The sequence below is a fragment of the Tachyglossus aculeatus genome, chromosome 5 (assembly GCF_015852505.1).
Source record: "Tachyglossus aculeatus isolate mTacAcu1 chromosome 5, mTacAcu1.pri, whole genome shotgun sequence".
NCBI lineage: Eukaryota > Metazoa > Chordata > Mammalia > Monotremata > Tachyglossidae > Tachyglossus > Tachyglossus aculeatus.
Genome location: NC_052070.1, coordinates 89,116,373 through 89,131,511, shown reverse-complemented (window position 1 = coordinate 89,131,511; position 15,139 = coordinate 89,116,373). Strand labels below are relative to the sequence as shown.

Here is a 15,139-nt window from a genome sequence, read left to right as displayed (position 1 = left end):
GAAGAAAGTTGGTCATTTTTTTTGTACTTGCACAGTTCCACTCCTTCCCAAACTCAACATTAAGTACATACAGGTTTAGTGAGAGAAAGTTAACAGAGACTTAGCATTAGTTAGTACACTGGGGACTTCTTGGTAGATTCGCTGACCTAATAAAATCATGAAGAAACAAAGGTGGTATGATCACACATCTCAGAACTTCAAAGTTTTGGGGGCAGGAACATGGTTAGTGTCCCAGATTTCTTTGCTCCCCAAGGCTCTCAACCTCAAAGACCTCTCTAGAAAGATACTTTCATGTCACTTCACAACCCTAAAGGAAATTTGGACATTGTTTTCTACTCCTGCATCATCAGTTGTTACTTCTCCTTGGCTTAGTGGGCTATTTTCAAGGTTGAGTTGTGGGGGAAGAGAATCAACTAGTTTGGAAATATCGAAATCTTCCAGAACTCACTGGTGCTTTTAATACCTAAGGACTACTCAGTCTTTGAAAGATCTTAGAACATTCAATTCTGTACTGGTGGATTTCCATAGAAGGTGCAGGTTTACTCAAGTAGAGAAGACCAAGTTGGCCTCAGGTAATGAATGATGAAAGACTAGGGCCACAGCTCAGATAGCAGTCCAACCTGCCAGAAAAGAAAATTGATTGTCCCTTCCCACATCCCAACCACCACTTTTTTTTTTTTGGACAAATACAAAGAACAGTTAGTTCTATGTGAAGTAAGGTAAGTGAAGCTAAGTCAGAGTCTCTGGTTGTACCCGCCTGGCTCAGCTTGTTTATGTCTGCAATGACTAAATGAAAAACAATGAGAAAGTGTTTCTTCCTTGCGGTGCCATCATCACTACACTAAGGGTATTGATGGCCCAGTTACCATGGAAACATGTGTCTGCCAATTGCATCCTATGAAGTGTGAACTGGTAGGCAGCTGAAGGAGCTATTCATCACCATTACTTCGTGAAACTGGACTAAGGACTTGTGCATGTTACTTGGCCCTCAAACTTTTCAAGGAGGAGGGCAGTAGAAACATCAATAAATTTGATTAATACTGTTTTGAGAAGATGAAAGAGTCCTTGATGAGCAAAATCACACTCCTGAGATATAATGATGGCAAAACAATAGCCATCTGGTATGTCTGCCAATATAATACAGGAGCAAATCACAATGGATCATGGCTCTTGAATAAATCTCCATTCCCCCTAGAGTTAAAGTGCATTTTCATTTTCCAAAGAAGCAGGAGGAGGGATAGCAGCCAGCTCTCCTGTTCTCTGTCCCACAGAGTCTTCTCTGGAAAACTTCTTAAAGAGCATTTTCTTTTTTTCTGAGCCATGGCTGTAGTTTTCTTCTTCCATCCACAAGCAGTCCGTGGCATGATAATACTTCCCAGTCATAAATCTTGCATAGGACCACTTAAAATTCAATGCTGGGTGTACAATGATCATCAGCAATTAAAAGTAAAACCATTTAAGACAAGCTCACAGTTACTTAGGGTAGGAAGATGTTTCAGAAACCTGGCAGTCTGCCTGCCTCCTCTTTTTTTGCACGGGGCACGGGCTGGGGGGGAGCACCTCAGAACCAACAAATTAGCTCAACACTGAAGGCTACAGCGTGAGAAGCAGCATGGCTCAGTGGAAAGAGCCCAGGCTTGGGAGTCAGAGGTCATGGGTTCTAATCCCGGCTCTGCCACTTGTCAGCTGGGTGACTTCGGGCAAATCACTTCACTTCTCAGTTCCCTCATCTGTAAAATAGGGATGAAGACTATGAGCCCCCCGTGGGACAACCTGATCACCTTGTAAACTCCCTAGTGCTTAGAACAGTGCTTTGCACATAGTAAGCACTTAATAAATGCCATTATTATTATTATTATTATTATTATTAGAAGAATGAAGAAAAAAGTATCAAGCTTAAGTACATCCTTAAAGGTAAACATAATTAGCTGATCCTGCAGCAAAGGAGATCATATTTTCAAGATCTTCAAATACAGATTTTTATTATCGAGTTGACATTATGTCTTAGAAGATCAAAGGAAATAATTTCACTTATCTAGAGCACGAGTGCCATGCCACTAGTGAGAGGGCACTCAAGGATATTTTAATAATTTCCATTACTAACACTTAGAGCAATCACACTGGCTTCAAATAGGAAGCTCAGTTCTCATTTCTCAGTTCTTTCCTTTTAAAAAAGTTTTGCTGGAGGAAAAATGAGCTGTCCCACCATTTGGCATTACACAACTGATCTGTGTAAGAGCTAATAAAATCCTCTACAGAAGGCCCAAGCTGAGTAAATATCTTAAAAAATTGACACATTATTCAAGCACTTTAAAATTTGAGACCACGCACAGCTATTAAGGACAATGTATATTTGATCTTTATTTCACATACGAAATAGGAAAAAACTGTGTTTTCAAACCCATGCACAGTTGTCCTTTGTATCTGAAGATGCCACTGGCAGTGAATTTCACCAGTGAGTATGTGTATGGCTGAAAAGGCCATTGCGGGACTCACAGACCTAGCCACATTTTGCACACAAAAAGACCGTCCCTTGTTGTGTGGTTATGTTTCATGTTTGTGGCGACTGGCACTGTTTTCTCTTGCTTCCTTTCTCTCATTCCATTCAGAGTTTTTGTTCAAAGAGAACGGTTCCTTTCATGACAGCAATGTGCCATGCTGGAAATTGATTTCCAGTTTTCAATTGTGCTGATTGTTTTACTGTGTTACCCAGAAAAAACTCAGGATATAAGAGCTTAGGGACTAAGGAAGCTCTGTCTGCCCCAACAAGTTTGCAAAAGTTACATTAGCGAGGGAGTGAATAGAGCACTGCATTAAAAACTCAACCCGCTTTGAGTCTTTGCTTCTCCGTTAACAAATCTGACATTCTTATCTGACATTAATAAGTCACATTCTTCTTGAGCCTCAGTTTTCTGATTTGTAAAATGTATAGTAACATTATCCACAGACAGCTTGAGGGAGAATCATTAACACTCACCAACAGGTGACCAAAAACGCTCCAAAAAGATGACCAAAATCAGACAGTATATTAAGTGCTCATGATCATTTCTAGGGTACAACATTTTTAAGACTATTTTTCAAAGGGGAAAGGGAAAATACAAGAATGTTTACGTTCAGTTGTTATTTGGGGCTCTGTCAGTCTCAACAGAGTCTCTTGAGCAATTATAGAACAACAACAACAATAATAATATTTGTTAAATGCTTCCTATGTGTCACTGTTCTAAGCACTGGGTAGATATAAGCTAATCAGGTTGGACACAGTCCCTGTCCCAAATGGGTTCATAGTCTTAATCCCCATTTCAAAGATAAGGTAACTGAGGCACAGAGAACTTATGTGACTTGCCCAAGGCCACACAGCACACAAGTGGCAGAGCTGGAATTAGAACCCAAGTCCTTCTGACTCCCAGGCCTGTGTTCTACCACTAGGCCATGCATAATAATAATAATAATAATAATAATAATAATAATAACAACAATAATATTTATTAAGCACTTACCATGTGTCAAATAATGTGCTAAGCCACTGGGGATATATAAAATAATCAGATGGGAAGCAGCTTCTGTCCCTCAAGGGACGCACAATTTAAGAGGTAGGGAGAGCAGGTATCTTCTCCCCCATTTTACAGATAGGAGAACTGAGACACAAAACGGTAAAGTGACTTACTTAAGAACACACAGCAGTGAAGTGGCAGAGCTGGGTTTAGAACCTGGGGCTCCGAACTGCTAAAGTCTCATGCTCTTTCCAATAGGCCACAATAATGTGCTTCCCTACTTCATTTTTAAAGCACCATTGAATAATTATGAACATGGGGCAAATGTCACTCAAAATAATATCTCGACACCTTTATCACCGATGGTGTGGCATAATGTCATCACACACCACCCTGTTATCATAAATAAGACCTTGATATGTGGGTAATATCTCCATATCAATTTGCATAACAACTACACTGGGTGACCTTGAGAAACTCACTTCACTTCTCTTTGCCTCCTTAAATTCATACATTCATTCAATAGTATTTATTGAGCACTTACTGTGTGCAGAGCACTGAACTAAGCGCTTGGGGAGTACAAGTCGGCAACATATAGCGATGGTCCCTACCCAACAACGGGCTCACAGTCTAGAAGGGGGAGACAAACAACAAAACAAAACATGTAAACAGGTGTCAAAATCGTCAGAACAAATAGAATTAAAGCTATATGCACATCATTAACAAAATAAATAGAATAGTAAATGCGTACAAGTAAAATAAATAGAGTAATAAATCTGTACAAATATACATACAAGTGCTGTGCGAGGGGAAGGAGGTAGGGCAGGCGGGATGGGGAGGAGGAGAGGGAAAAGGGGGCTCAGTCTGGGAAGGCCTCCTGGAGGAGGTGAGCTCTCAGTAGGGCTTTGAAGGGAAGAAGAGAGCTAGCTTGGTGGATGTGCGGAGGGAGGGCATTCCTGGCCAGGGGGAGGACGTGGGCCGGGGGTCGACGGCGGGACAGGCGAGAACGAGGTAAAGTGAGGAGGTTAGCGGCAGAGGAGGGGAGGGTGCGGGCTGGGCTGGAGAAGGAGAGAAGGAAGGTGTGAGGTTGGAGGGGGCGAGGTGATGGACAGCCTTGAAGCACAGGGTGAGGAGATTTTGAGTGAGGAGTTTTTGCTTGATTCGTTGGTTGACAGGCATGTCTTCTCCCAGATCCTTATCAGTAATTCGTTGTAATGTCTGTTTCCCCCTGAAGACTGTAAGCTCTTCATAGGCAAGGATCGGGCCTACCACCTCTGTTGTATTGCACTTTCTCAAGCTATTAGTACAGTGCTCTGCCCACAGTAAGGGTTCAATTAATTCCACTGATTGATACGGAAGAGAAAAAAATGTTCTGGTAAATTGCTGGGAGGGCTTCAGGCAAAGCTAGTTGTTTAGGATCATCGGGTTCCTACTACAACCCAGCCCGCACACGATTAGTACTGAGTTCTGAACGCATTAAGCACTCAATAGATACGATTGAATGAATGATCCTCTGGCCTGGAACGCCGTCTCTCTCCATACCCGACAGAGGATCACTCTCCCCACCTTCAAAGCCTTACTGAAGGAAGCACATCTCTGTCAAGAGGCCTTCCCTGACCAAGCCCCTAATTCCTCTTCTCCCATTTCTTTCTGGGTTGTGTTTGCACCCTTTATTTATCCTTCCCTCAGCCCCCAGCACTTATATACATAGCCGTAATTTATTTATAATAATGTTTGTCTTCCCCTCTAGACTGTATGCTCACTGTGGGCATGGACCATGTTTACCAACTCTGTCAATGGTGTACCCTTGCAGGTGCTCTGCTCAGTGCTCTGCACACAGTAAGTGCTCAATAAATACAATTGGTTGATTGATCGGCAGGTATTTCCCAGATACAGTAGAAAAGAGCAGCGTTTTTTAGTAGAAAAAGGTGTGTGCAGATTTCTTTTGGAATCCCCTTGCACCCCACTTTGCACATTTAATTATAGAAGCACACCAGTTTGCACATTTAATTATAGAAGCCACAAGGTCAAAGTTTTGTTATAATTTATAGTGCACTTCGAGAGTGTTTTAGTAGTACAACACACTGCAGGGCCACTTGGACCAAATAGCAGTGAACTGTGAATGCACAAAGGTAGCAGGTTGTGAGCAAAGAAAAGCAATAAACCCGGGATGAGACCCAAAGGAATACCTTCACCCATCCGGAGAATTAGAGAATGAGACTTCAGAACTACTGAGAGACGGCAAATCAACCCTACAACAAAAGTAAAATCTCAGGTCCCACTATCACTTGCAGAGACCCCAAAATACAAGAGTCTATTACAACTCTTTCAGATAAACCCTGACCAGTCACGTCCAAAGTTTGATACCCTTCCACCCCCATAGTTCAAATGACATGAAGACCAAACGCTGCACCAATATAATGGAACCAATATAAGACTTACTCTGGGAAGAAAATTCCATGTAGATTAATTAGCCAGCACTACACTTTTCTAGGCTCTGGCACAGATAACCTAAATTTAACTCTGCAGGATGCCAAGATTTGAATGACAAGAGTTTCAGAAACCGGGAATCGATGGATTGCATTTGGGGTTTGCACAGATCTGGGCACCATATCTTCGTATGTGACGCTGCTCTATCCTTCCTTCGGTGGAGGACGCGGGCCCAGTGCAGGTGCATCCTCGCCCTCCCTCCTATCCCATTCCCACTTCCAGGTCCTCAAGAAGGGCCCGGACCTGCATCTCCCCTCCCTTTTCCTCGCAAATTGGCTCCCTCATCTGTAAAATGGGCATTAAGATTGGGATCTCCATGTGGGATGGACTGTGTCCAAACTTGTATCTTTCATTCATTCACTCAGCCGTATTAATCGAGCGCTTACTATGTGCACAGCACTGTACTAAGTGCTTGGGAGAGTACAATATAACAATAAACAGACACATGCCCTGCTTTACCCCAGCGCTTGGTACAGTGCTTGGCATGTAGTTAAGTGCTTAATTACTTTGTATCTACTCCAGTGCTTAAACAGTGCTTGGCACATAGTAAGCATTTAACAAATACCATCATCGTCATTATTATTATTAATAATAACAAGTACCACCAACAAAAAAACCAAGGGGAGGGAGAGGGGTTTCGCCTGGAGACATATCCCTCCCAGCACTTGTGGTTTTGAGGGAAAAAAGGTAAAAAATAGTGGTTCCTTGGCTACTATTACAACGCGATTGGAGGCCCCAAGGAAGGAGGAGTCTTGGTTGGCTAGGGAGCAGTGTGGGCTGGTGGTGGCAAGTGACTTACTGAAGGGGTGACAATTCCAGGCTGGAAGCCCAACTAGCCCAGATCCCTGAACAGGGCCTCGCGGGCTTGGATGGGAGCCGCGGGGGCCTCCAGCATGGCTCAGTGGAAAGAGCACGGGCTTGGGACTCAGATGTCGTGGATTCTAATCCCGACTCTGCCACTTGTCAGCTGTGTTACTTTGGGCAAGTCGCCTAACTTCTCTGTGCCTCAGTTCCTGTGTAAAATGGGGATTAAGACTGTGAGCCCCATCTGGGACAACCTGATAACCTTGTATCTACCCCGGTGCTTAGAACAGTGCTTGGCACGTAGTAAGCGCTGAACAAATACCATCATTGTCATTAATCCTGGAAGGAAACCTCCTGGTACTCTCCACTCGTGCTCCAGTTCCCAATTCCGGGATGAAATGTTTGTGTCAGGCCAAGCATGTAATTTTTCTGCACTAAATCAAGTCATCATCCGCAGTCAGGAACACCTGGGAGCAAACCAAGGCTCCTCCTTCCTCGTCCTCGGGGCCTCCAACCGCGTTGTAAGGGTGGCCAGGGAGCTCGGTCGAGCACTGCATCCTCCGCTCCTCCTCCCACGCTTTCTGTGGGCTATTTATTTGACAGCTTCATGAGTTAGAAGCCCTCGGGATCGGCGTCTGCTTCGGGAAAGCCTTCCCACCCGGAGGGAATCTCCGCTTTCCCGGCCCTCCTGCCAACGACAACCCTCCCACCGCCGGAGCGCGATCAATCGATCAATCGATCGTCCTTACGGAGCGCTGACTGCGTGCAAAGCACTGTACTAAGCGCTTGGGAGAGTACGATGTAGCAGAGTGGGGAGACACGTCCCCTGCCCACCAAAAAAGGGGGGAGCTGGAGTTGGATCCCTGTAGCCCCCACTACAACTGTGAGCTCGGGCTGGGCAGAGATTGTCCCTCTTCATTGCTGTACTGGACTGTCTCAAGCGCTTGGTACAGTGCTCCGCGCACAGTCAGCGCTCAATACATACGATCGAATGAATGAATGGGTCAGGTGGGGCGCGCTTTCCCTGAGGAGGGGGTGAAGGGGAGATGGGGGTCAGGGTGGGGGGTGTCGAGTACAGTTTCAGCCAAAGGGGGAAGGAGGAGTTGGGGGAGCCCCCTCCAAACTCCCTGCCGGGCATCACCCCGCGCCAGAAGAGAGAAGCAGCGTGGCTGAGTGGCAAGAGCCCGGGCTTGGGAGTCAAAGGACGTGGGTTCTAATCCCGACTCTGCCACTTGTCTGCTGTGTGACCCTGGGCACGACGCTTAACTTCTCTGTGCCTCAGTTACCTCAACTGTAAAATGCGGATGAAGATTGTGAGCCCCACGTGGGACAACCTGATTACCTTGTATCTCCCCAGCGCGTAGAACAGCGCTTGACACATAGTAAGTGCTTAACAAATATCATCATTATTATTATTATAGCAAGACCTTAACAAATACCATCATTAACTAACTTCTTTGTGCCTCAGTTCCCTCATCTGTAAAATGACCGTGAACCCCACGTGGGCAACCTCATTACCTTGTACCTACCCCAGCGCTTGGCACATTGAAAGCGCTTAACAAATACCATCATTTACTGATTTCCCTGTGCCTCAGTTCCCTCATCTGTAAAATGGGGGTTAAGATCCTGAGCCCCATGTGGGGCAGCCTCAATGCCTCGTAGTTACCACAACGCTTGGCTTAACAAATACCATCATTAATTAACTTCCCTGTGCCTCAGTTCCCTCATCTGTAAAATGGGGGTTAAGACTATGAGCCCCATGTGGGACAGATTCCTGTCTACTTGTTTTGTTTTGTTTGTCTCCCCGCCTTCTAGACTGTGAGTCCATTGATGGGTAGCAATTATCTCTATCAACAGCGCTTGGCACAGAGCAAGCGCTTAAATAACCATCATTATTGTTTGTTGCCGAACTCTATTTTCCAAGCGATTAGTACTGAGTTCTAAACGCAGTAAGCGCTCAATAGATACGATTGAATGAATGACACCTAGTAAAGCGCTTAACACACGGCATTATTAGTAGTAGTAGTATTAGTGAGGCATTGTGGCTTAGTTGAAAGAGCATGGGCTTGGGAGTCAAAGGTCGTGGGTTCTAATTCCGCTCTGCCACTTGTCTGCTGTGTGACCCTGGGTAAACTGCTTAACTCCTCTGTGCCTCAGTTCCCTCATCTGGAAAATGGGAATTAAGACTGTGAGCCCCACGTGGGACAACCTGGTTACCTTACATCTATCCCAGCTCTTAGAACAGCGCTTGGCACCTAGTAAGCGCTTAATACATGACATTATTATTATTAGTAGTAGTAGTAGTAGTAGTAGTGGAGAAGCATTGTGGCTTAGTGGAAAGAGCCCGGGCTTGGCAGTCAGAGGTCGTGGGTTCTAATCCCGGCTCCGCCACTTGTCAGCTGTGTGACTTTGGGCAAGTTGCTTCACTTCTCTGGGCCTCAATTCCCTCATTTGGAAACTCGGGATGAAGACTGTGAGCCCCACGTGGAACCCCGGCGCTTAGAACAGCGCTTGGCACCTAGTAAACGCTCAACACATGCCATTGTTATTAGTAGTAGTAGTAGTAGTAGTAATAATAGTAATAATAGTAGTAGAAGCAGCGTGGCTCAGTGGAAAGAGCATGGGCTTGGGAGTCAGAGGTCATGGGTTCTAATCCCAGCTCCACCACTTGTCTGCTGCGTGACTTTGGGTAAGTCACTAAACTTCTCTGAGCTTCAGTGACCTCATCTGTAAAATGGGGATGAAGACTGTGAGCCCCAAGTGGGACAACCTAATCACCTTGTATTCCCTAACGCTTAAAACAGTGCTTCGCACATAGTAAACACTTAACAGATGCCATCATCAAGAGTAGTAAGGCTGTGAGCCCCAAGTGGGACAACCTAATCATCTTGTATCCCCCCCAGCGCTTAGAACAGTGCTTCGCACATAGTAGGCTCTTAACAAATGCCATCATCAGGAGTAGTAAGACTGTGAGCCCCAAGTGGAACAACCTAATCACCTTGTATCCCCCCAGCGCTTAGAACAGTGCCTCGCACAAAGTGCTTATCAGTAGTAGTAAGACTGTGAGCCCCAAGTGGGACAACCTAATCACCTTGTATTCCCCACCCCAGCACTTAGAACAGTGCCTCTCACACAGTAAGCCCTTAACATGCCATCATTAGTAGTAATAATAATAATGGCATTTATTAAGCGCTTACCATGTGCAAAGCACCGTTCTAAGTGCCGGGGAGGTTACAAGTTGATCGGGTTGTCCCACAGGGGGCTCACAGTCTTCACCCCCATTTTCTGGATGAGGTCACTGAGGCCCAGAGAAGTGAAGTGAGCTCGTTGTTGGGTAGGGACTATATGTTGCCGACTTGTACTTCCCAAGCGCTTAGTCCAGTGCTCTGCACACAGTAAGCGCTCAATAGATACGATTGCATGAATGAAGTGACTTGCCCAAAGTCACACAGCTGACGGAGGTGGGATTTGAACCCATGATTTCTGACTCCCAAGCCCGGGATCTTCCCACCGAGCCCCGCTGCTTCTCTAGTATCCTTACAGGATACTATAGGAGCATAGTATCGGGCTTTGGAGTCATAGGTCATGGGTTCAAATCCCAGCTCCACCAATTGTCAGCTCTGTGACTTTGGGCAAGTCACTTCACTTTTCTAGGCCTCAGTTCCCTCATCTGTAAAATGGGGATGAAGACTGTGAACCCCCCTGTGGGACAACCTGATCACCGTGTAACCTCCCCAGCGCTTAGAACAGTGCTTTGCACATAGTAAGTGCTTAATAAATGCCATTATTATTATTATATGTAGTATATAGAATATGTAATATACTATAATGAGGCCCAAAGAAGTGAAGTGACATGCCCAAATATATCTAGTATTCTTATCCTGATATATCTACTTATCCTCTCTAGTATTGAGAAGCAGCGTGGCTCAGTGGAAAGAGCCCGGGCTTTGGAGTCAGAGGTTATGGGTTCAAATCCCAGCAGCGCCAACTGTCAGCTGTTACTTTGGGCAAGTCACTTCACTTCTCTGGACCTCAGTTCCCTCATCTGTAAAATGGGGATTAAGGCTGTGAGCCCCCCCATGGGACAACATGATGACACTGTAACCTCCCCAGCGCTTATAACAGTGCTTTGCACACTGTAAGCGTTTAATAAATAAAGCCCTACTGAGTGCTCACCTCCTCCAGGAGGCCTTCCCAAACTAAGCCCCCTCCTTCCTCTCCCCCCCCATCCCCCCGCCTTACTTCCTTCCCCTCCCCACAGCACCTGTATATAAGTGTGTACATATTTATTACTCTATTTATTTTACTTGTACATATTTACTCCATTTATTTTATTTTGTTAATATGTTTTGTTTTGTTGTCTGTCTCCCCCTTCTAGACTGTGAGCCCGCTGATGGGTAGGGACCGTCTCTATATGTTGCCAACTTGTACTTCCCAAGCGATTAGTGCACACAGTAAGCGCTCAATACATACAACAGAATGAATGAGCTTCACTTCTCTGGGCCTCAGTTCCCTCATCTGTAAAATGGGGATTAAGACCGTGAGCCCCGCCATGGGACAACGTGATGACACTGTAACCTCCCCAGGGCTGAGAACGGTGCTTTGCACATAGTAAGAGCTTAATAAATGCCATTATTCATTCACTCATTCAATCGTATTTATTGAGCGCTTACTGTGTGCACAGCACTGTACTAAGCGCTTGGTAAGTACAAGTCAGCAACGTATAGAGACGGTCCCTATCCAACAAAGGGCTCACAGTCTAGAAGGCGGAGACAGACAACAAAACATGTAGGCAGGTGTCGAAATCGTCAGAACAAATAGAATTAAAGTGATGTGCACATCATTAGCAAAATAAATAGAATAGTAGATATGTACAAGTAAAATAGAGTAATAAATATGTAGAAATTTATGCAAGTGCTGTGGGGAGAGGAAAGAGATAGGGCGGGGGGGGGATGGGGAGGAGGAGAGGAAAAAGGGGGCTCAGCCTGGGAAGGCCTCCTGGAGGAGGTGAGCTCTCGGATAATAATAATAATGGCATTTATTAAGCGCTAACTATGTGCACAGCACTGTACTAAGCGCTTGGGAAGTACAAGTCAGCAACATATAGAGACGGTCCCTACCCAACAAAGGGCTCACAGTCTAGAAGGCGGAGACAGACAACAAAACATGTAGGCAGGTGTCAAAATCGTCAGAACAAATAGAATTAAAGTGATGTGCACGTCATTAACAAAATAAATAGAATAGTAGATACGTACAAGTAAAATAGAGTAATAAATATGTTGAAATTTATGCAAGTGCTGTGGGGAGGGGAAGGAGATAGGGCGGGGGGGTGGGGAGGAGGAGAGGAAAAAGGGGGCTCAGCCTGGGAAGGCCTCCTGGAGGAGGTGAGCTCTCGGATAATAATAATAAAGGCATTTATTAGGCGATTACTATGTGCAAAGCACTGTTCTAAATAACAATAATAATAATAGCATTTATCAAGCGCTTACTATGTGCAAAGCACTGTTCTAAGCGCTGGAGGGAACCAGCGTGGCTCGGTGGAAGGAGCCCTGACTTTGGAGTCAGAGGTCACGGCCCCGCCACTTGTCAGCTGGGTGACCCTGGGCAAGTCACTTCCCTTCTCCGGGCCTCCGTTCCCTCGTCTGTCAAATGGGGCTGAAGACCGTGAGCCCCCCGTGGGGCAACCTGATCATCGTAGCATCCCGGTGGGGACTTCTAGACTGTGAGCCCACTGCTGGGTGGGGCCTGTCTCTCTATGTTGCCAACTTGGGACTTCCCAAGCGCTTAGTCCAGTGCTCTGCGCACAGTAAGCGCTCAATAAATACGACTGATGAATGCCCTCCCTCTGCCCATCCGCCAAGCTAGCTCTCTTCCTCCCTTCAAGGCCCTGCTGAGAGCTCCCCTCCTCCGGGAGGCCTTCCCAGACTGAGCCCCTTCCTTCCTCTCCCCCTCGCCCCCCTCTCCATCCCCCCCATCTTACCTCCTTCCCTTCCCCACAGCACCTGTATCTATGTATATATGTTTGTACATATTTTTTACTCTATTTATTTTACTTGTACATATCTATTCTATTTATTTTATTTTGTTATCCCCCATCTTACCTCCTTCCCTTCCCCACAGCACCTGTATATATGTTTGTACATATTTTTTACTCTATTTATTTATTTTATTTGTACATATCTATTCTACTTATTTTATTAGTATGTTTGGTTTTGTTCTCCGTCTCCCCCTTTTAGGCTGTGAGCCCACCGCTGGGTGGGGCCTGTCTCTCTATGTTGCCAACTTGGGACTTCCCAAGCGCTCAGTCCAGTGCTCTGCGCACAGTAAGCGCTCACTAAATACGACTGATGAATGCCCTCCCGCCAAGCTCGCTCTCTTCCTCCCTTCAAGGCCCTGCTGAGAGCTCCCCTCCTCCGGGAGGCCTTCCCACACTGAGCCCCTTCCTTCCTCTCCCCCTCGTCCCCCTCTCCATCCCCCCCATCTTACCTCCTTCCCTTCCCCACAGCACCTGTATATATGTACATATGTTTGTACATATTTTTTACTCTATTTATTTTACTTGTACATATCTATCCTATTTATTTTATTTTGTTATCCCCATCTTACCTCCTTCCCTTCCCCACAGCACCTGTATATATGTTTGTACATATTTTTTACTCTATTTATTTATTTTACTTGTACATATCTATTTATTTTATTTTGTTATCCCCCCCATCTTCCCTCCTTCCCTTCCCCACAGCACCTGTATATATGTTTGTACCTATTTTTTACTCTATTTATTTATTTTATTTGTACATATCTATTCTATTTATTGTATTATCCCCCCATCTTACCTCCTTCCCTTCCCCACAGCACCTGTATATATGTTTGTACATATTTTTTACTCTATTTATTTATTTTATTTGTACATATCTATCCTATTTATTTTATTTTGTCTGTTTGGTTTTGTTCTCCGTCTCCCCCTTTTAGACTGTGAGCCCACTGTCGGGTGGGGCCTGTCTATGTTGCCAACTTGGACTTCCCAAGCAATTAGTCCAGTGCTCTGCACATAGTAAGCGCTCAATAAATCCGATTGATGATGATGATGATGATGATGACTTACCTGGCCCAGGTTGATGTAGCCGTGAGCCGCGGCGACCCTGTCGGCTTCGGGGGTCCCTCCGACCACCTGCACCGCCCAATGGTTGGTGTAAAGGGCGCGGGAGGGCCGCGCGGAGCGGGCGGAGGGCACCGCCAGCAGCAGCAGGAGCAGCAGGAGCAGCAGCAGGAGCAGCGCCCAGGGGCAAGGGGGCGGTGGGACAACCCGGGAGCGCCCGCCTTCCCAACGGGAACGGGATCCCGTTCCCGCTCCCCTTCCCGCTCCAGCTCCGGGCAGCCGAGCGCGCAAGGAGGGCGGCGGCGCCGGCGGGAACCGCATGGCTCCGACCGGTCCCGGGAGCGCGAGGTGGCCGCGCACAGTGCGGAGCTCCGCCGCGCCGGGCGCCGCCTTTTAAAGCCGCCCCTGCGCCTGGGAAGCGCCGCCGCCCGGGAGGGAAGAAAGGGGAGGAGGGAGCCGCTCATTCATTCATTCCACCGCCCCGATGGAGCGCCGACTCTGCGCACAGCGCTGCACCGAGCGCAGGGAGGAGGGGGAGGAGGGAGCCGCTCATTCCATCGTCCTGATGGAGCGCTGACTCTGTGCAGAGCGCTCGGGAAGTACAATTATTGTGGCTCAGCCACTTTGGGCCTCAGTGACCTCATTCTTTCCATCGTCTTGATTGAGCGCTGACTCTGTGCAGAGCGCTAGGGAAGTACAAGCAGCGTGGCTCAGTGGAAAGAGCCAGTTTGGAGTGGCTCAGTGGCTCAGCCACTTTGGGCCTCAGTGACCTCATTCTTTCCATCGTCTTGATTGAGCGCTGACTCTGTGCAGAGCGCTTGGGAAGTACAAGCATTGTGGCTCAGTGGAAAGAGCCACTTTGGGCCTCAGTGACCTCATTCTTTCCATCGTCTTGATTGAGCGCTGACTCTGTGCAGAGCGCTTGGGAAGTATAAGCATTGTGGCTCAGTGGAAAGAGCCACTTTGGAGTGGCTCAGTGGCTCAGCCACTTTGGGCCTCAGTGACCTCATTCTTTCCATCGTCTTGATTGAGCGCTGACTCTGTGCAGAGCGCTTGGGAAGTACAAGCAGCGTGGCTCAGTGGAAGGAGCCACTTTGGGCCTCAGTGACCTCATTCTTTCCATCGTCTTGATTGAGCGCTGACCCTGTGCAGAGCGCTAGGGAAGTGCAAGCATTGTGGCTCTGTGGCTCAGCCACTTTGGGCCTCAGTGACCTCATTCTTTCCATCGTCTTGATTGAGCGCTGACTCTGTGCAGAGC

At 46.7% G+C, this 15,139-nt stretch overlaps 1 protein-coding gene across 1 annotated transcript in view; it reads right to left on the bottom strand.

The window, feature by feature from the left end:
* Nucleotides 1-14,202, bottom strand: part of PCSK6 (proprotein convertase subtilisin/kexin type 6) — a 164,670-nt gene extending 150,468 nt beyond the window's left edge. The window contains exon 1 of the mRNA XM_038747349.1: nucleotides 13,888-14,202. Within this exon, the coding sequence (XP_038603277.1) occupies nucleotides 13,888-14,202 (315 nt within the window). The remainder of the gene's footprint in view (nucleotides 1-13,887) is intronic.
* Between the last annotated feature and the right edge of the window lie 937 nt (nucleotides 14,203-15,139).